Source organism: Saccopteryx leptura, chromosome 2, assembly GCF_036850995.1.
Source record: "Saccopteryx leptura isolate mSacLep1 chromosome 2, mSacLep1_pri_phased_curated, whole genome shotgun sequence".
Taxonomy (NCBI): Eukaryota; Metazoa; Chordata; class Mammalia; order Chiroptera; family Emballonuridae; genus Saccopteryx; species Saccopteryx leptura.
In genome coordinates this window covers 3,827,676-3,854,169 of record NC_089504.1, presented here as the reverse complement: position 1 = coordinate 3,854,169, position 26,494 = coordinate 3,827,676, and the positions used below count along the sequence as shown (strand labels likewise).

Sequence of the window (26,494 nt, the reverse complement as noted above, 5' to 3'; positions counted from 1 at the left end):
GGTGGGCATGCCGGGTGGATCCTGGTCAGGCGCATGCAGGAGTCTGTCTCTCTGCCTCCCCGTTTCTAACTTCAGAAAAATACAATAAATAAATAAATAAATAAATAAATCAAACAAAACCGGTGCTTCACAGACAAAAGCAGCCAGGTGGCCGGGGCCCGCAGTCACCGCCACACTTGGGACACAGCGGTGTCTGTGTCTGCTTCCTTCTTCCTCACAAACTCTACCACAGGGACATGAGCTCCAGGGCCAAGATGTAACAAAATTAACCATTTTTACTGCTTTCTACAGAACTCTCTTAAGTTAGTGTTTCTAGTTTGCTTTCTTTTCCTTTCACACTGAAGAAACGTGTTGAGGAAGAAGCACGCGACGCCTACAGGGACACCAGAGCCTGCCGGGATTTGCACGAAGGGGCAGCTGTTGGCTCGCCGCTGTTTCTATAGCGCACGCTCTGCGCAGGCGGAGCCAATGACAGCTCAGTGCTGCAGTGCACAGGCTCCCGGCCCAGAGGGCTCCCTGGAAGGGCTCTGGGACCTCCGCATCAGCCCATCACACCGGACAGCTGCTGGCCAGTCTATTTTCAATTGTTCTGACTCAAACCCATCACATTTTAGGTCACATTCTATCTGGCACAATGAGCTTCACAGCGAGTCTGTGAGCGGTCCCTGTGCCTGGGCGGGGCTGGCAGCGGGACCAGCGCACCTTCCTGGGGGGCGTGGCAGCGGGCTGCGGGAGTGGGCCCTGCACACAGTCGTCCGGGTGGCAGGGCGGGGCCGGAGGAGGAGAGGTCGCTGGGGTTCCCAGGGGAGTTCCTTTTCCACCTGCTCGGAGATGGGGACAGAATACACACAGTCAGTGAAAGAAATTACTAGAAGAGCTGCCCAACTATTACCATGAAGGGAGCGCTGGAGCTAACTTTCTGGGAACTTAGGCCACTCTTTTTTTGGGTCATGTTTCACGTCCTGGAAATATCAACATCAGGGTGACCATGGCAAATGGCCCCCAAACTCACTGTTACATCTAAGAAACAGTTCCTAGTCAGAAAAGACAGGCCCAAACCAACCAACCAAATCCAACCCAAGACATACGTACCAGTTGTACCAAAGATTTTACTGTAAGGGTGTGGTAAATCAGACGGGGCGTTTCCAGGAGAAGTCGGAGGAGTGGTCATTCCACAGACCACAGACGGGCTCCAGAGAGTAGCCTGCGGAGTTAACGAGGCATGTCAGCCATGAGGAGCAAACACCACGTCACCCAAGGTTTATAACCATGACCGATGGGCACTTCAAACTGGAAGAGGGCACCTTATTAAAGCACTGTCAAGAGACAAGCGGCACTTTGTAAGTCTACACTTCCAGAGGGACCCAAGTGGGTCCTGCTGATAGAACACAGCCTTCCAAACACCTTCGTTTAAAATGAGCAGTGTGAGAGCTTCCCAGACCACGTGCTAAGTCCTGATGCAAAGGGTCAGCATCAGCGGCGAGCAGAGAGGGAGGCAGGCGAGCGGAGGGGACCACGGCGCACGGAGGAAAGCGGGCACACGACTGGACACCGTACTTGGGGCGGCTCAGTGGACAGCCGGGTCGAAGGGGAGCTCAGAGCTGGAGGCAGCTGCCCTGGCGTGCTGGCCGACGTCAGCCGGGAGGCGGAGAGAGGGGTGGAAGTCACGCACTCTGAGGACAGGGAAAGAGCACGCAGCGTCAGTGTGCGGCTTTGACTATTCCGACCCTTTTAAAACATATGATCCTCTCAACCTTCAATCACATTCTGTTCTCTGTATATAAAAAATATCTGAGGGGACTCCTGACATCCAAGCACCCTGGAACTGACGTTCAGTAAGGTCGCTGTCTGGTCACGCTTCAGGAGAACCTGGAAACGGACAACCTGGGTGACAGCTTCAGTGGGTGCTGCCTACAGATAAGCCTAGACGTTTACATTAATCCAATCGACATTGTCCAGACTCATCCAGACCTGGCAGAGCTACAGCCCAGGGGGCCTCACTACACATGTCTGAAAAGTAGGAAGAATCCTTTATGAGGTGGAGCCTAGAAGTCAAATTTTTCATCCATTTTCTTTTCCAGGCACTGACGACCATCAGGTCTGCTGGCATGCGATCAGGCAGGAGGTCAAGGACGCAGGACTAAATTAAACTTGAAGGAGGGAGTAATGAGGAGAAAATGGAGGCAATCAAATTGTAAGTATTTGGGAAACAGCTCCTAGGAGCTGAACTAAGTCTCATTCTAGGAAAAGAAAAATAAAGTCAACAAAAATCAGCAGTGCTTTCCGGAGACAAGGTAGCGACGCAGAGAAGCGGCAAAGCCCCATTTACCGTAGCTATTCTGCGTGTCTGTGTAAGGGCTTGTGGTGACGTCCGCCGGCCGGTGAGGAACACGGGCCAAGTTCCGGTGAGACACAGAGTAGCCGTCTTCATAGGAGGCTTCCATGGGATCCAGAGAGATTTTGGCACACTCTATTACAACATCGTGGGTTTCTAATTTCTTCCACCTGTAAAAGGCAAAGCAAGTCAAGAAATGCACATTATAATGCATTTAAATCAATCAAATATATGAGAGTACTAACTCCAGCCAACCACTGACCTATGATTACCAAAGAACAAAAGAGAACCACACTGGCTCAAGTAGTAGTCAAAAATTAGCCATTCATGTCACAAACCTATATCCTCCTTATCTGAAATGGTTACATCAAGTTACCAGAAACAAATCTGAAAGAAAAATTGCATCAGCAAAAAGACTAGGCTGCGCCCTGACCAGTGGCTCAGTGGATAGAGCGTCAGCCCAGTGTATGGACGTCCCAGGTTCAGTTCCCAGTCGGGGCACACAAGAGAAGGGACCATCTGCTTCTCCCTCCCCTTCCCCTTCTCTCCCTTTTCTCCTCCTGCAGCCAGTGGCTCCATCAGTTTGAGCACAGCCCTGGGCACTGAGGATTGCTCTGTCAGAGCACAACAGCTTCAGGTGCTAAAACTAGTTCAGTACTCAAGCATCGGCCCCAGATAGGGTTGCCAGGTAGATCCCAGTTGGGGCACATGAGGGAGTCTGCCTCACTGTCTTGCCTCCTCTCACCTAAAAAAATTTAAAAATAAGATAAAATAAAAAGAGAGAGTAGGCCTAGTGTCCACACTGGCCCAGTAGCTCAGCTGATTGAAGCGTTGTCCTGACATGCCAAGGATGCGAGTTCAATCTCTGGTCAGAGCACACACAAAAATCAACCAATGAATGCATAAATAAGCAGAATGACAAATCAGTGTCTTTCTCTCTCTCTCTCTCCCTGCCTCTCTCTCTCAAAAAAAAAAAAAAAAAAAAAAAAGCATTCAGAGAAGTAAAAAACGTGGTAGAAATGTAGCTACAATAGATGCAATAAAAACTAAAGATAAGGACATCTTCAGGGAACAGAAGAAAAGATCAGAGAACCATGCTGGGGGTCCTAATTGGAATATCAGGAGTTCTGGAAAAAAGAAACGATGGAGAAAGGGAAATCAAGTCCAACATAATTAAAGAAAGCATCTTAGAACTTCAAGTTTTCAGACTGAATGATGAGAAGACTCACACCAAGGGACTGCTGAATGGGAATGACTCCCGACCTAGAAGTCCACACCCAGCCGAGAATCTGCATCCTCTCTCCAAAAGCTACTAGGGGACGTATTCCGTGAAACAAGAGTGAGCCAAAAAGGAAGATACGAGACACAGAAAACGGGACAGCATGCAGAGCAGAGAACATGGAAGCCCCGGGAGAGTGCGCAACACGGAGGACAACCGGTTCACATTAGCACAGACACGCCAGGGCACAGCCAGGTGGCGGCCATTGCTAGGGTGCCACCACTGTGCTGCTCTGAGCTGGGGGACAGAGCTAGGTCTCAGTGGCCCCGGCCTGGATGACTCGTCTGCCCTTAGCTTGTCTCGGCCGTGCACTGATGAAGTCCCCGCTCTCCTCCCCTGCCTGGACCAGCTGAGCACACTCACTCCACCACAGGATTCTGCTCTGACCGGCCCCTGAAGGCAGCGAACAGAATGGTCAGCTCCTCTGCCATTATTTCAGAAGCACGCAGCCTGGCTGGAAGCTCTGACTGGAGTACGCCTGATCTTGCCCAGGACTCATGGCCTGGCCCTGACTCCCCCAGAAGGGGCGCCCACACACTCTCACAGAGGGGCAGCTGGACCGAGACTCAGACACTGTTATTCCTCTCGTCTCCTAGGACCTTTCATTTGACAGTGACAAGACTACCTTTTCCAGAGCCGGGCTTTGCTTCCCAACTCGTTTTCCAAACAAAACAATACATACAGCAACACTAAGAAGAACAGAGAGAGAATGACCAATACAGAGAACAGCGGCTGTCCCTGAGGGGAGACAGGAAATAGGGAAATATGGCTGCCACCAGGGAGGGTCCTGTTCCGTTTTTGAAGTGGGGCAGTGGCCACACAGGTCTGCGTGTGTCATTACTAAGCTTTGCACGCCCATTTTCTATGCTTCTCTACGCAGAGCTCACAGTCAGGTGTGGGAGCTGACTGAGGCTGGCACTGCCTTCCGGGAACACAAGGAGAAGCAGCAGGAGAAGCTGCGCTCCCCGGAGCTCCTTCCCAACTCAGCCCGGGATCCTCCAACGGGAGCCTGGCGGGTTGTTTCTGCAGGGAGTGAGCTGGGACTTCCGAAGGCTCCACAGAGGATGGGCGTGCCTGGCGGAGCAGAAGAAAGGGACCCAGGGCGCCCACTCAGTGTCCCGACATCCCACAGTCCACTGGTCTCCAGCCACACCCTCTGCCGCCTGCCTCGCACGCACAATCACCGGTACCGCTGTGCTGGTCCTGCAGGGCCGGCACCCGCCCCCACTCCGCTAAGGGAGCGACCAGCTCTGTCTGTCGGGGCGGGTTTCAGACTACGCAGTTGTCACTGTACACGTCCCAGACTCTCCAGGAAGTCCCCAAGAGGGAAGTCTCCGAGGTCTCGCCCTCACGCTGGCGAGAGGCTCCACCACGGGCTGCCGTGCGTTCCGTACCTCCGAGGGTCCAGTTCGTGGTCCTTGGATCCAGTCACCAGTTCCGGGTGAATCCGCACATGCTCCATCATTGGCTAGAAGGGTTCAGGTGACAAATAAAAGGCATCACCACATAACAGAACACTGACACTAGGGAGAGCACACACTGACACATGCCCCAGCAGGGATGCCCCCGGACACCACGTAGAGAGAGAATCCCATCGCAGAGACCGCATGTCAGGGTTTTGCTGATGTGAAATGCTTGTGACAGGCAGGTCTACACAGGCAGGAAGCGGACCAGTGGCTGTCCAGGGCGGGGTGGGAGGCTTGGGGCAGGGGGGTGGGGGCAGATGGGATTTCTTTTACGAGTTCCCGTCTACCACGTGACACAAAGCCGCAAGCACAGCCGCCGCGCAGCCCCACACACCTTGACCACCTCCTCGAAGGTCTCCACGTTCTCCTTCATGCTGTAGTGGGAGCGCAGGAAGGAGACGAAGTTGCAGGGGTACATCCCGTAGAGGCGGTGAAAGAGGGCGTAGACGCTGCTATGCAAGTGCACGGCGTAGATCTCCGTCACGTGCCCTGAAAGGAGCCAGGGGGTACACTCGGCCACTCGCGAACAGACAGACGGGGACCCGGAGCAGCCCGCACACAAGTTCAGAGGACAGTTCTCGAAAACGCAAACGCGAGCACAGCAGACGCCCCATTGACCACCCACCCGCGGCTCCCTATGGCCTGTGGGCACCCCCCAGGCTGCTGAGAGAGGCCCACAGACTCTGCCAGATGGTCCTCTTCGGTTACTCCCTACACAGAGCCTGGATACTTCTTGCCACACTGAACTGCCCTTATCACAGCACTGGCTGTCCCCAGCATCTCCAGCTGGCCCCGCCTCACTCAGCACGTGCCCCCCAAACACAGTGCCATGTCCCTCAGCCCGCCCTCCCAGCGCCTCGCACTGCGCTTGGTGCATAACAAGATTCCAGTGTTTGTGACGAAACGTGTGAGAACCTCCTGAGAACAGTACATATGTAGTCTTAGCTCTTCAACTATAGACTGACGAAACCACTACCCTGAAATTAGCTTCAAAAAGAGCTACAACTGGAAGAACACTCAGTTAACCCAACCCTGCCTGGACCCGGGGGAAACTCCCAAGTCCGCAGTGTACACAGGCTTCTCCAACAGAATGAACGGACCAGCCCTGGCCTGGCCAGGCCTGCAGGAAGAGCTGGCGGAGAGGGGGCGTCCCTCGGGCCGTGTACAGAGCCATACTCCTCCGTCTCGCAGGGCCCCTACATTTCATTTCTTCGGCAGGAACAGCTCATGCTGGGATTGCCAGGGTTCCGACTCTCACGCTTATACCTCCTGAGACATTCCGACAGAACTGTGCTAGCTGCCGAGATGGACAACAGTCCGGTGCACTGGATACGGCACGCCACCAGGACGCACTACTTCTCCCTCTTCCTGCACACACACAAACAGGTCTCAGAGCCCACAGTGTGTTCTGTCTCAATAGGCCAGAGGACTAGGCAAGATCAACAGTCCAGCCTCCAGTTGCTGCCTACAGGGGCGCACCCAAGCTCCATCCTCATCGGGCTAGTGACCACACCCAAGTCAGCTATCCACGTGTCCACGTCCTTCCCTTCCAGCTTGCAACCTGTCGACCCATAATGACAGCATCCACCTGGTGGGCCACGACGGGTTCACACGGGGACCTTACCTGGTTTCTTCAGGCACCACGACGAAAGACGGCCAAAAATATCAAAGAAATCATGAAGGTGCTGCTTCCCTGACTGTGGAATCATTGGCAGCATGGTTATCAACACTAGGACCCCTGTCGCGAGGACGATGACGTCAGTGTCCACCTGCAGAAGGAAGGGTCGAGCAAGAGGAAACGCCAGTCAGGAGCAGTGTTGGCATCAGCAGTCCTAAATCAGCAGTGTTGGCACGGCAAGGTCCTAAATGCCAAGGGCGCTCAAAGGAGAGGGTCACTCTGACTCATCACCCTGTCCCGAAGTCCCTAAGGGCTGTAGAGGGACCACTCAGAAACGGACGCCACAGGAAAACTACTCAAGTCCAGCTCAACTGTGGGGTCTGAAAGGACCACTTGGATGCACCTGGACCCAGGCATCCAGAAAAGGAGCCTGAACTTGTCTCGTGACTCCCAAGTCCTAAAGCCCCAGGACGTCCTGGTTACAGCGCTCGGAGGAAGCCGGAGAAGCTGCTTTTAACAGAACGAAGAAATGCTGCTGTGTTTGTTCATTCAACCAAATCCTAAACGATTTACTTTTATAAAATCAATTTAAAAAAACACAACACATCAACAAGTTACACATTTTTTTTTAAAGGATTACAACGGACGTATTGTAAGAAGGGAATGTGGCACTAACAAGTCTACCTAATGGCTCACCTTCATGGTATGTAGAAATCAGCAAATAAAAGACAATACAGTAACCTCTGACCATGTCTATAATTCAAATATCGAGTCATATAACTTCAGGCTAGTTGAAGACACTTAATACCCAATGGATAATGAATCACCTAGGCTAGCTGCAGCGGCTCTCCTGGCCCATGATTAAGTCATGACTGTTTGCCAAGTAACTGCTCTTCAGATTTAAGAAATAATACAGTGATCAAAGGCTCGCATGGAGGCTAAGACGTTCATTATTCTTACTAAAAAAGAAAATAGAGTTTTAAAGAGATTTAGTTTTTACATCAAGCACCATAGGTGCTGTTATGGAAGATAGTGAGGAGAACAGAAAATACTGGTAGGAGAATCTAGAATGAGGTCCAGCAGAAAGGACCAGCACTAATTCATGTTCTCACTGTAGGCCTGGGTAGCATCCCAGGAGTAATCTTCAAGGCTCACCCTTTTGGAAAAGATCAAGCAGTTTTACAATCTGAACTAAATGCTGTGCCTCAAAATTGTATCATATCCTCATCAATGCAGCTGCTTAAAAAGTTAAGTTGTTAACATTGTTCCTGTTTTTCCCCCCAGCGTTACAAGCATGTCTTTATGACACCGTATCAATGTGACCCCTGGGGGCCCACCTCAGGGATCATAAAGCAGTGAACTCCCTTTCTGGCAGAGACAGAAACGACTGTGCACGGTGCTGTACCAGGTGAGCCCAAAGGCACTGCCAGCCCGCGATAGATACTGCCGGGGCTTCCGTGTCTCTGTGAGGCACAGGCACTTCGTGTCAGCCACATTTTCTTACTTTACAGGTAGGACACAGTCCAGGAACTGAAACAGGTTAAGCAAAGAGCCCTGAGAAGTTCCACAAGCCACTGTCAAAACTCAAACCATAAGGTTCTATTTAGGGTTTGACTCCCCATGTAGAAAAACTAAGGTTAGTGCAAAAAGAGTAGAGGGCACCTCGGCGGGCACCCTGATCGGAGCCGTGACCAGATGTGCTCCTTATAAACGGTCAAAAGGGCTTTTGAGCCCTTATTCTATTATCCCAATTCCATTATGGAATTTAGACATGGGGGTTTCCCAAAGACAAACTAGTGCATTTTTAACTAAAGGAAGGTTCGACAAGGGTGACGTCGAGGACGGGTGGGATAAATAACGCTGAGCTACCCGGATGTCAAGGTCACCACACCTGCTGGGACAAAGCTATTCAAACAGTCAGTTACGCACTGAGAAAGGAGCTCAGCCCCAACTCTGTGCTCAGAGAGAAACACTCAATGCCTGCACATTCTCAAACTCCAGTTAAAATCTATGTGCTTGCTTTGAGTTACTTGCCACTTCAGAAATGATACAAAGCCGTTTCATTCGAACCCTCACGAACCTCGTACCTTGAGACATTTTAGCAAAGAAGGCAGAAGAGGTGCTTGAGAGAGCTTATGCTTCCAGGACGGCTGCAGCCTGACGACGTGTCCCAGCAACGAGAGGGTGGCGAGCCGGGAGGCCGCTTTGCCCACGCATTCATTCATCTTGTCCAGGAGGTGCTAAAAGGTGGGAGAACAGGGAAATGCATCTCAGTAGAGCGAGGAGGGGGTGGGGGGCAAGGGAACGCAGGGAGATCCCTGGGAGAATGCATGAGGGTCACACAAACACAGGAGGCAGTGATGGACCCCAGGCCCCCAAGGCTTCCCTGGATGTCTACAGAGCAAGGGTTATACAGGTAAAGAGATCAAATTCAAGACTTCTTAACCACATTGGCAAAGAAAACACTGCAGCATCTGGCCTTAGAGAGGCCAGCCAGTCTGCACTCGCTGACCAAGGGTCTCCAAACACAGGTCTGCCTGGCAGAGGCAGGGAGGACACTCCACGGTGGACCCTCTTCTCAGGTACAAATCAGCCCCTTCTTGCCATAACCACAGGTCCCAGCTGAGGGGGCCCTGCTGGGAGCAGCCACTTCTTGCTACTGTAGCCTCCATGGTTTGGCCCCAAATATAAATTGGTTGGTAGAAAAAGTTAAAATTTAGCCCAGAGTAAAAACCACAAAACATACTGTAAAAGGCAGACAATGGCAAGGCCTTCAGATTCTGGTGAAGTCACCAGTGTGCAGACTCAGGACGTCCCCAGTCTGCCGTTACAGTGCCGTCAGCTACAGACAGCAAACACACAAATGCAGGGACCTCCCAGTGCTAGGAGACAGGGTTCACCCACCAGCCCATTAGCGACCTGCACTTAGGGTTGTCCCACATCAATTAAAAGTCAAAATCCTATTCAAAACATGGTTTAAAGAGGGGCACTTTATGGATCAAACTGGCTATACAATCACGGCAAGATCTTTAAAAATCTTCTAAAATTTATTTCAGTCTGTCAACTTTTCCAGAAATGGAGATCTGCAGCCCTGGCCGGTTGGCTCAGCCGTAGAGCGTCGGCCTGGCGTGCGGGGGACCCGGGTTCGATTCCCGGCCAGGGCACATAGGAGAAGCGCCCATTTGCTTCTCCACCCCCACCCCCTCCTTCCTCTCTGTCTCTCTCTTCCCCTCCTGCAGCCAAGGCTCCACTGGAGCAAAAGATGGCCCAGGCGCTGGGGATGGCTCCTTGGCCTCTGCCCCAGGCGCTAGAGTGGCTCTGGTGGAGGCAGAGCGACGCCCCCTGGTGGGCAGAGCGTTGCCCCTGGTGGGCGTGCCGGGTGGATCCCAGTCAGGCGCATGCGGGAGTCTGTCTGACTGTCTCTCCCCGTTTCCAGCTTCAGAAAAATACAAAAAAAAAAAAGAAATGGAGATCTGCAAACGATTTTTACATGTGGTTGTAATCTGGGAACGAGGTCATCTGTAGCCAGCAGAAGCTGGAAGAGTGAGCTCTGGAGCCAGTGCGGTGGGTGCGCAGGGCCGGCTGGTGCAGTGGGTACTCAGGGGAAGCCGGCACAGTGGGCGCGGGTGCGCAGGGCCGGCTGGTGCAGTGGGTACTCAGGGGAAGCCGGCACAGTGGGTGTGGGTGCACAGGGGAAGCCGGCACAGTGGGCGCGGGTGCGCAGGGCCGGCTGGTGCAGTGGGTACTCAGGGGAAGCCGGCACAGTGGGCGCGGGTGCACAGGGGAAGCCGGCACAGTGGGCGCGGGTGCGCAGGGCCGGCTGGTGCAGTGGGTACTCAGGGGAAGCCGGCACAGTGGGTGTGGGTGCGCAGGGCCAGCTGGTGCAGTGGGTACTCAGGGGAGGCCGGCACAGTGGGCGCGGGTGCGCAGGGCCGGCTGGTGCAGTGGGTACTCAGGGGAAGCCGGCACAGTGGGTGTGGGTGCACAGGGCTGGCCGGCACAGTGGGCGCGGGTGCACAGGGGAAGCCGGCACAGTGGGCGTAGGGTAGGTGCGCGGAGCTGGCCGGCACAGTGGGCGCGGGTGCGCAGGGGCAGCCGGCACAGTGGGCGTAGGGCAGGTGCGCAGGGGAAGCCGGCACAGTGGGCGTAGGGCAGGTGCGCAGGGGCAGCCGGCACAGTGGGCGTAGGGTAGGTGCACGGGGCTGGCCGGCACACCACCTGTGAGAACGTCTCTCATGCTTGACCCTACACCATGGCCGTTACCTTATCATGTGGCTCTTGCAAGGTAGTCAGGATGTGCAATACTGGCTGAGAATTGGTTTCCAGGTAATAATCCACCAAGGTGTTCACAAGCATTGGACCACGGTCTAGGGGGAGAAAAAGGCCGTTTCTCAGAGCTATTTCTTTCAACATTCTGGATTTCCCTCAAATAGCTGCCTGTCACAAAATCCAAAAAATGTTTATGTGCTACCCGAGGTCACACAAAGCATTCTATTTCCTTACACTAATTCAGATTTGACAATATGATAATACCGGGTTTATTGCCTAAATGTCCATAAAAGCATATAAAACGCTATCTTCTATTTTTGTTACGTTTTTAATTACAAAAAAAAAGAATCCGCCTGACCAGGTGGTGGCGCAGTGGACTGGGATGTGGAGGACCCAGGTTCGAGACCCCGAGGCCGCCAGCTTGAGCGCAGGCTCATTTGGCTTGAGCAAAAAGCTCACCAGTTGGACCCAAGGTTGCTGGCTCGAGCAAGAAGTTCCTCGGTCGACTGAAGGCCCACGGTCAAGGCACATATGAGAAACCAATCACTGAACTAAGGTGTCACAATGAAAAACTAATGACTGATGCTTCTCATCTCTCTCCATTCCTGTCTGTCTGTCTCTATCTATCCCTTTGACTCTCTCTCTGTCTCTGGGGGAAAAAAAAAAAGGAATCCCTGTCTGTTAAGAATTCAGACTATATGAAAGGACATAAAAAGGGAAGTTTCCTCACCACCTGCTTCCCACACCACTCTGCAGAGAAACACCCTGGACTTTGGTACATGTCCTTTCAAACGTTTCCTATGTGTAGAAGGTCCCCTGTCTCCCCGTGTCTTCCACACAGAGTCCCCAAGTCCACACCCACAGCCCGTGCATGTCCATGTTTTGTCCACTTACTACAACAGGCAGACCCCTTCCCATACTGGCACCCACGACCCACTTCCTCCCCTTTCCCACTGTTCTCTACTGCACGGCTCTACGTGACTCACTGAACCATCCATCCACGGAAGGACACCTGGCTTTCCCTAATGTTTCACTGTATTTCACTCAAGGCTATGACCAAATACAGGTTCTTGGAGGTAGGCAAATGGTACATGTTTCTAAATGGACGCTAGGTACTGCAAAAAGGCCAAACACCAATTTATTCTCCTGCTACCAATATCTATTTCTTTGATCAATATTTGACTTTTACCAACCTGGTAAGCAAAAACGGATACTATTTAAATTGTATTCCTCAGTTCAAAGAAAGGTTAAGCATTCCTCATGCCAAAAATCACTTATACGATTTACAGGTGAAAGGGTAGAGCTGGGACTTGTTCTAAGACACTCGAGTGTCAGGGAGGTTAAGATGAGGTAAAAACAGCCGAGTCCTGGCACTGGGTCCATGGGGTGCACAGGGGGTTCCCATGTCTCTGTCTGCACTGTGCCCATCAGAATCTTCTACAGCTAAGGCTGAAACACTCAGGGGCGCCCCCATGTCTCTGTCTGCACTGTGCCCATCAGACTCTTCTACAGTTAAGGCTGAAACACTCAGGGGCGCCCCCACGTCTCTGTCTGCACTGTGCCCATCAGACTCTTCTACAGTTAAGGCTGAAACACTCAGGGGCGCCCCCACGTCTCTGTCTGCACTGTGCCCATCAGAATCTTCTACAGCTAAGGCTGAAACACTCAGGGGCGCCCCCACGTCTCTGTCTGCACTGTGCCCATCAGACTCTTCTACAGCTAAGGCTGAAACACTCAGGGGCGCCCCCACGTCTCTGTCTGCACTGTGCCCATCAGACTCTTCTACAGCTAAGGCTGAAACACTCAGGGGCGCCCCCACGTCTCTGTCTGCACTGTGCCCATCAGACTCTTCTACAGCTAAGGCTGAAACACTCAGGGGCGCCTCCGCCTCCATGCACGCTCTGTCGGTGGCTGTAAAGACTCCTGAGAAGACGAAAGCCGTGACTCCTGGCCGATTCGAGTCACCTCCAGACCAATCGCTCCGACCACAGATGAGCTAAAAGGAACACGATCTTGCTCACCAGTACTGAGGTTCTCTTTAATGGCCGCTGTGACGTCATCGCACACGCTCAGCACGGGGGAGTCCAGCATGGAGAGCAGCTCCCCAATATTCGCCTGTTGGGCCATCTTCTCACACGGACGTGCTGTGCCGGGTCCAGGGCGTTCATTCAAGACTCTGATGGCTCTTCATTGGTGCCACTACCAGACTGAGGAAAAGGAAGACGACAGTGTGACAAAATGGCCTCGTTTTTCCCCACAAAACACTACATGCAAGACAAAGCAGCGCCATGTTGAATGCCACAAAAGCGTGTCCAGAACTTTGTCGATAAAAGCAGCTGGGTGCATGAATAATTCCACCCGTGACAAACTTATGAAGGATTCTACAGAACGTAACAAGCAGAGAGAAACCACAACACTGACAGCAGTCAGAATAGATTGCCACAGCAACTTAATCAAAGAACCAAATCTATTGATAACTTTTTTTTTTACAGCAGAAAGAGAGAGAGAGAGAGAGGGAGAGGGACAGACAGGAAGGCAGAGAGATGAGAAGCATCAATTCTTCATTGCAGCACCTTAGTTGTTCATTGATTGCTTTCTCATATGTGCCTTGACTGGGGGCTACAGCAGAGCAAGTGACCCCTTGCTCAAGCCAGCGACCTTGGCCTCAACCCAGAGACCAAGGGGTCATGTCTCTGATGCCACGCTCAAGCCAGCAACCCTGCACTCAAGCTGGTGAGCCCGCACTCTATCTAGCCTAATGAGCCCATGCTCAAGCCAGCAACCCTGGTGTTTTTAACCTGGGTCCTCTGCATCCCAGGCCAACATTCTATCCACTGTACCACCACCTGGTCAGGCAAACCAAATCTTTTATTCCTGCTTCTGATTCTACCTTGCGTTTATGGCTAAGACCATATTTATTTTTTAAATCATCTACCTAAAAAGTACATGAACTATTTGCAGAAAAAGAAATAAAAGCATAGTGTTTTCTTCTTGATAACTGTGTCAATGTTGAAAAGTCAGTACAGCCTGACCAGGTGGTGGCACAGTGGATAGAGCATCGGACTGGGATGCGAAGGACCCAGTTTCAAAACCCCGAACTGCCAGCTTGAGCATGGGCCTATCTGGCTTGAGCACGGGCTCACCAGCTTGAGCATGGAGACACTGGCTTGAGCATGGGATCATAAACATGACCCCATGGTCTCTGGCTTGAGCCCAAGGTCACTGGCTTAAAGCCTAAGGTCACTGTTAAAGCCCAAAGTTGCTGACTTGAGCAAGGGGTCACTCGCTCTGCTGTAGCCCCCTGGTCAAGGCACATATGAGAAATCAATCAATGAACAATTAATTGAACCGCAACAAAGAATTGATGTTTCTCATCTCTCCCTTCCTGTCTGTCCCTCTCTCTGTCTCTGTCACACACACAAAAAAAGAAAAGTCGGTATAACCAGTCAAGTCACAAGACCCTAAGGTCAAACCTACTGAACAGGGTCACTCCTCTATTGGGCGCGTTTACTCCGCATGCTGCTGGCTACAGGAGAGTGGCACCAGGCAACCTCCACACACTCAGTCCCCTGTGGTCGCAGAGCACTGCGTCATCTTCACACACAGGACAGCAGCTCGCTCGCAGGCTGGTCACATGCAGGCATGCACTTCTCGCCACCCTGGCCTCTAGAGCTCTATTTTCAAAAACAAGCAAAAACCGCTACTATGTCAGAGCGGCACTGCACATCTTCCCAAACACCATCATAGACTCCTTTCCTAGGACTGCAGACTGGTTCACTGGCCCCCGTTTTTATAAGGATAGAAACAGAGGTCAGGCTATTCGCTTGGGATCACAAAGCTAGCAAGAGGCAAAACCAGGGAAGAACTGAAATCTGAGCCCAGATCTGCCTGACGCCAAAGCCCCAAACCCCAAAAAGCGGGTTTTGACTCTCACAGCAACTCTGTGAGGTAAGCAGACGTTATCTTTATTTTACAAATGAGGATATGGATACTCAAAAAAGAATACATAACTTGGCCGAGGTCACATGGTAAAGTAGAACACTGGCCCAGTTCCCAGGCCAATGAACATATATGTCATTTGCAGTCACATTTTTAAAAAATATATTTCTTCCTATGTGTTTCTTTGAGTAAGCTAAACTAGAAGTTCTCAAGAGTTAGTGTCTATCAAAATCACTTGGGATGCCTGTTAGAATTGAAATTTTCTGGGCCCATTCCAGAACTGAATTTGGGATTAAGGAATCCACATTTTAATAAGCAGCCCAGATGATTCTTATCTGGCTGATAAATAAGCCCTGTTTGAGAAACACCATGCTAAAGAGTTACAGTAAGCTCTTCCTGTAAGAATACCAAATTTAAAGCAACAATGACCCCAGACACTGGCAAGTATTAACTACTAGCATATATGTTCTTGTTTAATTATAACCTGGTAACACTCACTGAGTGGCTTTTGGTGAATCAGAAGTTCATTAGCTAGGGAAATCAATTAAAAAGTCTAAATGCATTTTTTTTAAGTGAGAGAAGGGGAGATAGAGAAACAGACTTCCACATGCACCCCAACTGGAATCAATCTGGCAACCCCCGTCTGGGGCAAATGCTCGAATCAACTGAGCTCTCCTCAGCACCCGGGGCTGACGCTCGAACCAATCAAGCCACTGACTGTGGAAGGGGGAGAGGGAGGGGTGGGGAGAGGGCAAGGGGGGGAGAGGAGGGGGAGAGAAGCAGATGGGCACTTCTCTGTGTGCCCTGACTAGGAATTGAACCCGGGACATCCATATGCTGGGCTGACGCTCTATCTATTGAGCTAACTGGCCAGGGCTCTAAATGCATTTTTTATAGAAAATCATGAAGTAACTAACTGCTGGGTCACACCTATAAACATAAAGTTTACAGGAAAGTCACCAAGGAAGTAAATTTCAAAGGGCTTAGAAATTTTACAATAACTGGTAAAGTTTTTTTAGAAGATATTATAAGTTTAATTTTTTTAATTTATTGATTTTAGAGAGAGAGGAAGAGAGGGTGGGAGGGAGGGGAAACGAAAAGGGGAGAGAGAGAGAAACATCAATTTGTTGTTCCACTTATTTATGCACTCACTGGTTGATTGTTTTATGTGCCCTGACCAGGGATCGAACCAGTAACCCTGGTGTATGAGGATGATGCTCTCATCAACTGAGCTACTTGGCCAGGGCCACAACTGGTAAGGTTTGTTATAAGAGTTCAAAACTGAGAAGAAAAACAAATTTCACCTGATCGTGAGCAGGATGGAATCGCCCTTGGAGGTGAAGACAATGGCACCGTCAGAGCTTCTTCCTCCTTGAGAGGACTATGTGAGAGCGTGTATGTCACGCACGTTAACACAAGACCTGGCACAAACACACACGCCCTGAGCGGTACTGTACACCAGCAGAAAGAACACCGGTAAAAATCTTTGGGACACCACTTTCAAGATGACTCTTTCAAAGCGCATCGCATCAACCACCCTAGCCCCATGTTCATTTCTACTGCAGGTAAATCACAAATGAGTCTCAGATTTAGAAGTATTTTGTCCATCAGGTGTTCCAATAAAAACGTCTACTTACCTAGTCCTGGTCTCATGAGATGCTGTCTTTTGTGTCTTCAGAGGACAGTCCTGCCAGAGCTGGTCCTCCAAGCGCAGGCAGCCCCAGAGCACACTGACATGAACTCAATTCTAAACAAAGATGGCGACCATCCAGTCAACTTGGCAATGGTCAGGGCTGACCGGCTTGGACTATCCAGCTTGCTTTTCAGTTCCTAAATATAATTTAGGCATAAAAAGCTGGTTTCCAAAGCCTACTCTTACCAAATGCTTTACAGAAGGCAAATATATGGTTTTAACTAAAACACATTAGGACAGTTTTGGCAACACAAACGTTTCTCTTTGGTTATAAAATTCTACTTTTACCCATATTTTCTAATTTTCCCCAGAAGGAATATATAAATATTGGGCTTTGTGTGACATTCTTCATTTAAGTGACCCAGGTTCAAGGATTCTAAAAGGCCTTCATGAGAGTTAAATCAAAGCTTTGGAATGAGTCCCATGATTAGAACATCTCTCCTTTTTAAACTCATTCAAATACTTCTTAAAGGCCTAAGTGCAGGGTGCTGCAGGGGCAGAGACTCAGCAAGCGCAAAGGGGAGATACAGGTGCACATGTAGGAAACGGCCGTGGTTCAGTGGGTGCACAGCGGAGCTCAAACTACACTGTGGGGGGTGAGATGCACACGTTGAACACGCTCCACAGCCCAGGAAGAGCTGCTGGAGACAGACACTTAGAGGTCAATACCACAGGCACAGGAAACATCCACATAGAGCCGTCAGTCTCTCTTCCATTTTGGAAAGAACAAAGTATAGAAAATAGATGAGCCTGACCAGGCAGTGGCACAGTGGATAGAGCATCAACCTGGGATACTGAGGACCCAGGTTTGAAACCAACAGTCACCGTCTAGAGCACAGGCTTGCCGGCTTGAGCGTGGGATCATAAACACGACCCCATGCTTGCTGGCTTGAAGCCCAAGGTTGCTGGCTTGAGTCCAAGGTCACTAGCTTGAGCAAGGGGTCACTACTCAACTGGAGCCCCCTGTCACGGCATGTATGAAAAAGCAACCAATGAATTAAAGTGACACAACTTCAAGTTGATGCTTCTCATCTCTCACTTCCTGTCTATCTGTCTCTAAAGAAAGAAAAGGGAAGAAGGGAGGGAGGAATGGAGGGAGGAAAGGAGGGAGGAGAGAGAGAGAGAAGAAAGAAAGAAAAGAAAGAAAGGAAGGAAGGAGGGAGGGAGGGAGGGAGGGAGGGAGGAGGGAGGGAGGAAGAGAGAAAGAATGAACAGAGGAGACAAGAGAAGCCAGAACTCTGAGTTAATACGCTCTGTATCCTCTTTAACATCACCTTTAGTGGCCACACGCCACAGCACACTGCTACAGATGATGCTCTCAATACTAAGGAGCCATGACTTCCACAGCCTCCACCCACCCAAAACCCATCCCTCTGCCGGGCTTCTGGGACTCAGTAAAACAGCACGACCGTCAGCCCAGAGCAAACACAGAGGTGATATCCTTGCCGCTCCCACCACTCTGACCCTCACCTCTAACCCGTCAGCAAACCCACTGACTTCACATCACGGTCCCTGGAGATGAGGGAGCAGCGCCCCCCCCCCCGCCCCACCTTCCTGCTTGCCTTCCTGCTCCCCTGCCACTCATGTGCCACCAAACAAGGGACTGTGGGATATGAAATCGGAATCTATCACTCTCATTTACAACCCTTCAGTGGCTTCCCACAGAGCTAACAAGAGCCGAGCTCACGAGTGGCCCAAAGGCTCTGCACGACTTGGCCTCTGAAGAACTCCCAGCCTCCCCTCATTCACGCACTCTGCCTCTTCATGTCTCGGCTCTCGTCTGTCTTCTCAACCCCGGAAAACTACTCTGTGCCTTTGCACTCACCGCTCCTGCCTTGCCCGGACTGCTCTACCCCACATACCCGCATCGCTCACTGTCTTTCGGGTCTTAGTCTAGACACTTGGCCAAAACCTGGATCTCGGCTTTGGCGTTGGTTTTCAGAAGGTCTGAAAGATGAGCTGTCAACTGCCTACCTCAGCAGCATTTCTGGCATCCTTGACTGTGTGTGTGTGTGTGTGTGTGTGTGTGTGTGTGTGTGTGTGTGATCAAAAACTGTGTGTTCATGTTGTCACCATAGCACCCAATCTACGTGATGTCAGTCAAGTGGACAAGGCATGTGTTTAGAATTACTATTCATATCTGAATAACCAATTTCAAATAAAGGTAAACATTCTAGAAGTAACACGCAAGTTTTGTATTTCATAGGTTGAACTTATGTCAGTTTAGTATAAATGTATACTTTTAAAACCTTCGAAGCCCTGGCTGGTTGGCTCAGTGGTAGAGCGTCGGCCTGGCGTGCGGGAGCCCCAGGTTCGATCCCTGGCCAGGGCACACAGGAGAGGCGCCCATCTGCTTCTCCACCCCTCCCCCTCTCCCTCCTCTCTGTCTCTCTTCCCCTCCCGCAGCCAAGGCTCCAATGGAGCAGAGTTGGCCTGGGTGCTGAGGATGGCTCTATGGCCTCTGCCTCAGGCGCTAGAATGGCTCTGGTCACAACAGAGCGACGCCCTGGATGGGCAGAGCATCGCCCTCTGGTGGGCGTGCTGGTCGGGCGCATGCGGGAGTCTGTCTGACTGCCTCCCCGTTTCTGGCTTCGGAAAAATACAAAAAAAAAAACAAAACCTTCGGTTAATGATGTGATTTTTATATTCAAAAACAAATTCAGATTTTTCAAGTAGTTGAATATATTAATAATATGAATGTTAATAGGGTAGATTAGCTAGATAACTTTATAAATACTAATTATTCTTTGAGCCAAATATTTACAAAAGTTTTAACAGCATATGGCTAGCCTGACCAGGTAGTGGCGCAGTGGATAGAGCCTCGACCTGGGACCCTGAAGACCAGGTTCGAAACCCTGAAGTTATAGGCTTGAGCGCAGGCTCACCAGCTTGAGCATGGTATCGCCAGCTTGAGCGTGAGATCATAGACATGACCCTAGGGCACTGGCTTGAACCCCAAGGTCACTGGATTGAGTAGGGGTCACTGGCTCAGCTGGAGCCCCTGGTCAAGACAGGTATGAGCAGCAATCAATGAACAACTAACTAAGGTGCCACAACTACGAGCTGATGCTTCTCATCTCTCTCCCTTCCTGTCTATCCTTCTCTCTCTCTTACTAAAAAAAAAATAGCACATAGCTAAATGACAGAAATTACATTTTAACGTTCATAGAAAAAATTTTAGCATTTATTACAAACAAAATAACCTTAAAAACTGCATTTAGGCCCTGGCTGGTTGTCTCAGCGTTAGAGCGTTGGGCCAGTGTGTGGAAGTCCCGGGTTCGATTCCCGGCCAGGGCACACAGGAGAAGCGCCCATCTGCTTCTCCACCCTTCCCCCTCTCCTTTTTCTCTATCTCTCTTCCCCTCCCGCAGCTGATGCTCCATTGGAGCAAAGTTGGCCCGGGCGCTGAGGATGGCTCTGTGGCCTCCACCTCAGGAGCTAGAATGGCTCTGGATGCAACAGAGCAACACCCCACCCAGATGAGCAGAACATCACCCCCTGGTGGGCATGCCGGGTGAATCCCGGTTGGGCGCTTACGGGAGTCTATCTGTCTCTCACTTCAAAAAAAAACAAAAAACAAAACAAAAAACTGCATTTCGTTTCTAGTCTTTCAAGAAAAAGTATTTTGGAAATATTTCACATCTTGTGAGGATTAATTAAAAATGTCTACCTGTCACCTCAATTTTAAGTCATGAAAAAAGTCCGAAATCACACTCAGCAGCATCAAGGACAAAGCTCCTTCAGCCACACATGAAGAACATCAAGAGTATGAGGAAAACAATGTCAAGGAAAAAGTAAAATACATTCTGTACTCACATCAAATTTCAAAACAGACTTTACAAAAGCACTTTACAAAGACAATTTCTTGGTTTGTGTCCAGGAACGCTATGATGTCAACACAAAGCTTGTGGGAATGACTGCTGGAGACGGGAGGGGCGGCAGCTGAAGGTGAGGGGCCTGAGGCCGCCCCCGCTCTGCCACCCGAGTCCTCCCTCTGGAAACCATCCTCCAGCCACACCTGCCCCCGAGTTACACCTGCTCTTCCAGGAAGAGGGGCGACAGGACAACGGGGACCGCCAACGCTGAGCGCCTGCGCAGTGCCACACTGGGACCAGCGACCCTGGCAGCAACCTAGCAGCTGACCGTGCGGACAGGATTCATCCTGCCTTAAAATTTCAAATTTAAAATGTGATACAACTGTCGCAACAAAAAATGTGTCGTAACAGTTGAGGTGTATAACGTGTGATACTCAGCTTGGGCCTTGATATGAACACCTGACCATCTGACACTGGGTTCAAATTCATAGTCCGCGAATTTCTAAGAAAGGAACTAACTAGTGTCAACTACACACAAAAAATTTTTAAATGAAAAGAAAAACTTAGAAAGCCTCCCCTATTTGTCAGAGAACAATGCTTCCACCTTTTCATTAGACACTCTACAATCTACATTGTCCTTGTCATTGAACAGACATCAATCTTTAAGACAGAAGTCCTCACGTGTTTCACAGTTCCTACAATGTCAGGGGAGGCAGCCACTGATGGAGTGTAGTGAACAGGAACCCATGGGCTGTTAACTGAATTCTGTGTGTGAAGAGAGCCGACCTGACACCTTCCACTGACAGCGTGCTGCTCCGCTGGGAACTCTGGCTGATACACTCACACCTACCGCTCAGCAACGTCAGGTCACCGGCAGAAATACCATTGCCTTAATCCTTAGGAAGGGCGTATCCTGGGACTCGAGAACCCTCCAGGTCCTAGAATCCACTATAACAGTGGTCGGCAAACTGTGGCTCACGAGCCACATGTGGCTCTTTGTCTTCTTGAGTGTGGCTCTTCCATAAAATACCATGTGCGGGCGCAAAGGCCAGCTTAGGAGTACCCTAATTAAGTTAACAATGTACCTACCTATATAGTTTAAGTTTAAAAAATTTGGCTCTCAAAAGGAATTTCAATCATTGTACTGTTGATATTTGGCTCTGCTGACTAATGAGTTTGCCGACCACTGCACTACATATCATTCACACCCAAAACTAATGAAAACAATCACCCAGGAAAGCCACGCTGAGACGTAAATGCTAACTCACCAGCTCAGGTACTCTCGGACCAAGATGTCCATTACAGAATCCCGGGGAGAGGGTGCCGAATCCTGCGGCCTGGGCCCCGCTGCAGAGCCGGCTCCGGGGTGGGGTCCAGGTAGGCTATGTACAGACCCAAGCTCACATCTACGGCACAGGCTGGGTTGACAAGCTCTGCACTAATTATACAACTCGCTCCAACTAGTTTCAATTTAATTTAGTGATTAAAACCAAACTTTGCTGTTAGACAGAACTGATTTGACCCATGAGCCCACCAAGTACTGACCATATAACCTTAGGAAAATTAGGTGACGTCTCTGGGGCCAAGTTTTCATGTGTAAAAAGGAAACACACCAAAAGTGTGGTTGTGACGGAGAAAAGCAGTGCATTTAACAGTGTCTAGCCCTGAACAAGCAATCAATGATCATCAGTAATCCGACCAATTGCTTCACGCCAGAGACAGCCCAGTTCCTGGCAAGCAGCTAAAACCATAAATGTTAAATCCTGCAAGTAAAGCAACATCCCTACAGCAGTGCAACCAGGAACAAAATGACCAATTCCCCCCTGCCCTCCCCAAGCCAGTGGACTGAGCTGATACCTTACCTGTCCTGGGGACACTTGGTAATTCAGTTTCCAGTGCTGTCAACCTGGTGCCTTTCATGGTCACTGGAGAGAGGAAAACACATATATGAACGCAATTTTTTTTCATATTTCTGAAGTGAGAAACAGGGAGGCAGAGAGACAGACTCCCACATGCGCCCGACCAGGAACCACCCGGCATGCCCAGCAGGGGCCGATGCTCTGCCCATCTGGGTTGTTGCTCTGTTGCAACTGGAGCCATTCTAGCACCTGAGGCAGAGGTCATGGAGCCATCCTCAGCACCCGGGCCAACCTTGCTCCAATGGAGCCCTGGCTGCAGGAGGGGAAGAGAGAGACAGAGAGGAAGGAGAGGGGGAGGGGTGGAGAAGCAGATGGGCGCTTCTCCTGTGTGCCCTGGCTGGGAATCAAACCCAGGACATCCACAAGCTGGGCCAACGCTCTACCACTGAGCCAACCAACCAGCCAGTGCCTTGTACACAATAATCTTATAATGAAGTGAACTTACACTCAACTGGAGGAAGCTCAGAGTTTACCTGGTTCCACCTCCTTCCTACTCTGGCCCTGACAGGTGGCCAGGTAGCCATCTGCTCTTGGCTGGAACGAACACTTACAATCACTGGCCGCACTTGCTTCTCCCTGCCTATATTTCTGATCTACTGATTAATGATTCTTTATATTGTGTGGAACTTGTAACCCCTGCCTTTGTTAACTGTTTATTAGAGCTATAAACAGACAGCAAGTGACCAGGACAGGCTCTAGAACCAGAGGGCTCGTGCTGAAACCCACGCTCTGCTGTTCATCAGCTGTGGAACTCCTGGCGATTTTTCTTAAGTCTCTGCTGTCTAACCTGAAGCTGCCTCATCTGTAAAGTGAGAAGAGTGACAGCCTCGTCCCCACAGGGCTGTGTGGGGACTGAAGGAAATGGCGCATCCCGTGGCCCTCAGCACGGAGAGTGGCCAAGCACTCCATCCCAGAGCCCCGTGAGGAGCCCCAAGAGAGCGCAGAGCCGGCTCCCCCAGGCCCGTCGCCTCACACGCCACGTCCCCCCACTCCCCGGCCCCACCGGTCTGTCTCTCAGCCAAGCCACTCTCACGCCCACTTCAGGACCTGCTGCCCCCTAGGCAAGTCTTTGCCCTTAAACCTCAGCTTACAAGTTCCCTCCATCAGAGACACCCTCCCCTCCCTCCGCTCCCAGGACCCAGAGGTACCAGGTCCCCTGTCACGTCCTCCGAGCAGCCTGTGTTTCCGCATGCCACTGACCACAACCCAACCAGCTGTGTGATCAGTCACTGAGCACACCTCCCTCACTGCACTAGACGGTCCACCAAGGAGGAAAAGCAGCCTTTCAGGACTGCGTGTCTGGTGGTTACCACAGTGCCCAGTACAGAAGGACTTCGAACCACACCTCACTTCCTCCAACATCATCTCCTTATTATGACAAGATGCCGCAGGAACTCAACTTGTTTATACCAATTAGCATATAATAAAAATGGTTACATTATATCACATTTTGCTTAAAGTTGCAGAATCAAAAAACATGAAGTGAGGACTTTCTGTACTTGATGGAATGACTAGTATTTATTCTTAAATGTACAAGCCAAATTCTGCCTTCAAAGAAACACGACCTTAATCTAACCCACATGACAAGCATAAAATATTTGTGAAGAGCTATCATTTCTCTACTCTCTTCCCCTTCACCCTACTTTCTGCTACATGATCTCAATGTCTGACATGAGTATATGTAAATACCCAGATCCCAGCTGGCTTTAGGTATGGACTGCTCACTGGACCAGATGCTCCGTAAGGACAGAAACCACCCCATCCCCCAATGGCCACCCAGGGCCGATTCTGGCATCTGCCAAACAACAGGCAAATAATCCTGTTCTTGTGAGCAAAGCTGTCAGCTTCTTTGGTAGCCATTCAGGGGTGCCTGTGGGGGAGGGAAGCTGAGCCTCATACACTAGTGCAGTGGTGGTCAACCTGGTCCCTACCGCCCACTAGTGGGCATGTCAGCTTTCATGGTGGGCGGTAGTGGAGCAACCAAAGTACAAATAAAAAGATAGATGTAACTATAGTAAGTTGTTTTATAAAGATTTATTCTGCCAAACTTAGCGAAAATCCGACATAAAGTACTTGATAAGTAATTATTATTATATGCTTTAACTTGCTGTAACTCTGCTTTATAAATTTTATAAAGTAAAGTGACTTCCCTACTTTATAAATCACCATTACTGTGGAACCGGTGCGTGGCTAGAAAATTTTACTAGTAACAAAAGATACAAAAATGGGCAGTAGGTATAAAAAGGTTGACTACCCTGCGCTATACTGTATACCCCTTATTCTCCTGAGTGCAGAAAAGCCTGGAACAAGCCCTTCAGTACCACCCCGGTCAGAGTCAGACTGGGGACCGAGTGACTCTCTAACACAGTGATGAGCAATCTTTTGAGCTTGGTGTGTCAAAATTCGCCAAAAAAACGAGCATAATTCGGGTGGTGTGTCACTTCAACAAAAAAACCATAATTTCGCAATCTTTATAGTTTAAATAACAAAAATGTATAATTGTAATATATAACTATTTAATAAACCAAAAACTAATTCTTTTTTTTTTTTTTTTTTTTTTTTGTTTGTTTTTTCTTTTTCTTTTTTTCTTTTCATTTTTTCTGAAGCTGGAAACAGGGAGAGACAGTCAGACAGACTCCCGCATGCGCCCGACCGGGATCCACCCGGCACGCCCACCAGGGGAGGTGCTCTGCCCCCCAGGGGGCGATGCTCTGCCCATCCTGGGCGTCGCCATATTGCGACCAGAGCCACTCTAGCGCCTGAGGCAGAGGCCAAGGAGCCATCCTCAGCGCCCGGGCCATCTTTGCTCCAATGGAGCCTTGGCTGCGGGAGGGGAAGAGAGAGACAGAGAGGAAAGCGCGGCGGAGGGGTGGAGAAGCAAATGGGCGCTTCTCCTATGTGCCCTGGCCGGGAATCGAACCCAGGTCCTCCGCACGCTAGGCCGACGCTCTACCGCTGAGCCAACCGGCCAGGGCCAAAAACTAATTCTTTATCTTACCTGCTTAGTGACTTCTTTGTTCATCTGTCAGTCGGTTTCTTTTGTTGGTCTTGATATTATTTCATTTGTGTGGGGTGCTGTGAACTAAGATAAGTGAGGGGGAGGGGGAATTCTTTAACTAACCTGCCTATTAGTGACTTTTTTGTTGCTGAATTTCATTGGCTAAATCTTCAATTGAAGGTTGGTATTTTGTACACTTCAAGCCCAAGCAAGTGCTACTAACTACATCTGTCAATCTGTTTCTTTTTGTTGGTTCTGATATTATTTAACGCTGAGAATAAGGTCTCACAAAAGTACGTAGAGGGAAAAATTGTGAGTTAAGCCATTGCTATATTTTTCAGGGTGCTAAAGGTGTCTGGTAATCGGTTCCAGGCACTCCAAATTTCCTGTTCGTAGTGGCACTCCTCTTGATTCTCCAAGCAGCACCTCTCCAGATTCTCAAGCTTTGACTTCAAGTTGACAAACACCTGAGCCCAGATGCTGTCTTGAAATTCTGCAAGTTGCATCTTATGTAAACTAAGGTGACTGCCGCTATTTCTAATGGCGGGAAACGGCACCCATAGTACAGGCCCTCGCCTCTCCCATCCTCCCCCTCACTTATCTCAGTAATGATGGTCAATTAGAAATCCATGACACCCCAGAACAGTAGACTGGATGATGGTTGCTGTGGTTATGTGGTTGCTGGTGATGGTGATCACAGGGCCCCAGAGATGTGTCCCCCCGCGGCATTCTGCTGCTCCCTGCTCTGCCGGCTGGAAGTGAGGTCAAAGATCCCCTAACGGCCTAACTGGAAGTCCCAGAACTAGACGCTCTGTGCCGGAGTTCTGTTGATTTGGCTTACAGACCTCCAGCACAGAGTGTCTGCACTACAGCAAATGTTTTATCCTCGGCTACCGCAGCTGGTTGTTCAGGAGCCCAGGATGAAACGTCCTTCTTGGCATGTGGCCCCATACTTCTCTGGTATGCGGCAGCATGTCATTAAAAATGGCTACACGTGTCAGTGCTGACACGCGTGTCATAGGTTTGCCACCACGGCTGTAACAGTGAAAATCTCCTGCACAGACAACAAGTGGTTCTATTTCCCCAGGGAGCGCACTCCAGGCACTAACGCCACACTCCTCAATGGCACATGCAGATGTGTGTGCAGTGCTGGGGTCAGGCTG

The 26,494-nt window shown here is 50.2% G+C and overlaps 1 protein-coding gene across 12 annotated transcripts in view; it reads right to left on the bottom strand.

Moving 5' to 3' along the window:
- The window catches only part of TSC1 (TSC complex subunit 1), a 51,790-nt gene that overhangs the window by 13,937 nt on the left and 11,359 nt on the right, over positions 1 to 26,494 (bottom strand). For 4 of the 12 annotated variants that reach the window (XM_066366781.1, XM_066366793.1, XM_066366794.1 and 1 more), the window contains exons 2-12: positions 22,277 to 22,339; positions 12,989 to 13,174; positions 10,962 to 11,065; positions 8,786 to 8,938; positions 6,705 to 6,849; positions 5,415 to 5,569; positions 5,009 to 5,082; positions 2,330 to 2,505; positions 1,558 to 1,673; positions 1,093 to 1,204; positions 703 to 821 (exon numbers count right to left, since the gene is read on the bottom strand). In XM_066366781.1, the coding sequence (XP_066222878.1) occupies positions 703 to 821; positions 1,093 to 1,204; positions 1,558 to 1,673; positions 2,330 to 2,505; positions 5,009 to 5,082; positions 5,415 to 5,569; positions 6,705 to 6,849; positions 8,786 to 8,938; positions 10,962 to 11,065; positions 12,989 to 13,094 (1,260 nt within the window). In that variant the 5' untranslated portion in view covers positions 13,095 to 13,174; positions 22,277 to 22,339. Of the gene's footprint in view, positions 1 to 702; positions 822 to 1,092; positions 1,205 to 1,557; positions 1,674 to 2,329; positions 2,506 to 5,008; positions 5,083 to 5,414; positions 5,570 to 6,704; positions 6,850 to 8,785; positions 8,939 to 10,961; positions 11,066 to 12,988; positions 13,175 to 14,440; positions 14,642 to 16,210; positions 16,226 to 16,543; positions 16,737 to 22,276; positions 22,340 to 26,494 lie in introns of those variants that run through there. The other 8 variants (XM_066366782.1, XM_066366789.1, XM_066366784.1 and 5 more) reach the window with 6 other exon arrangements.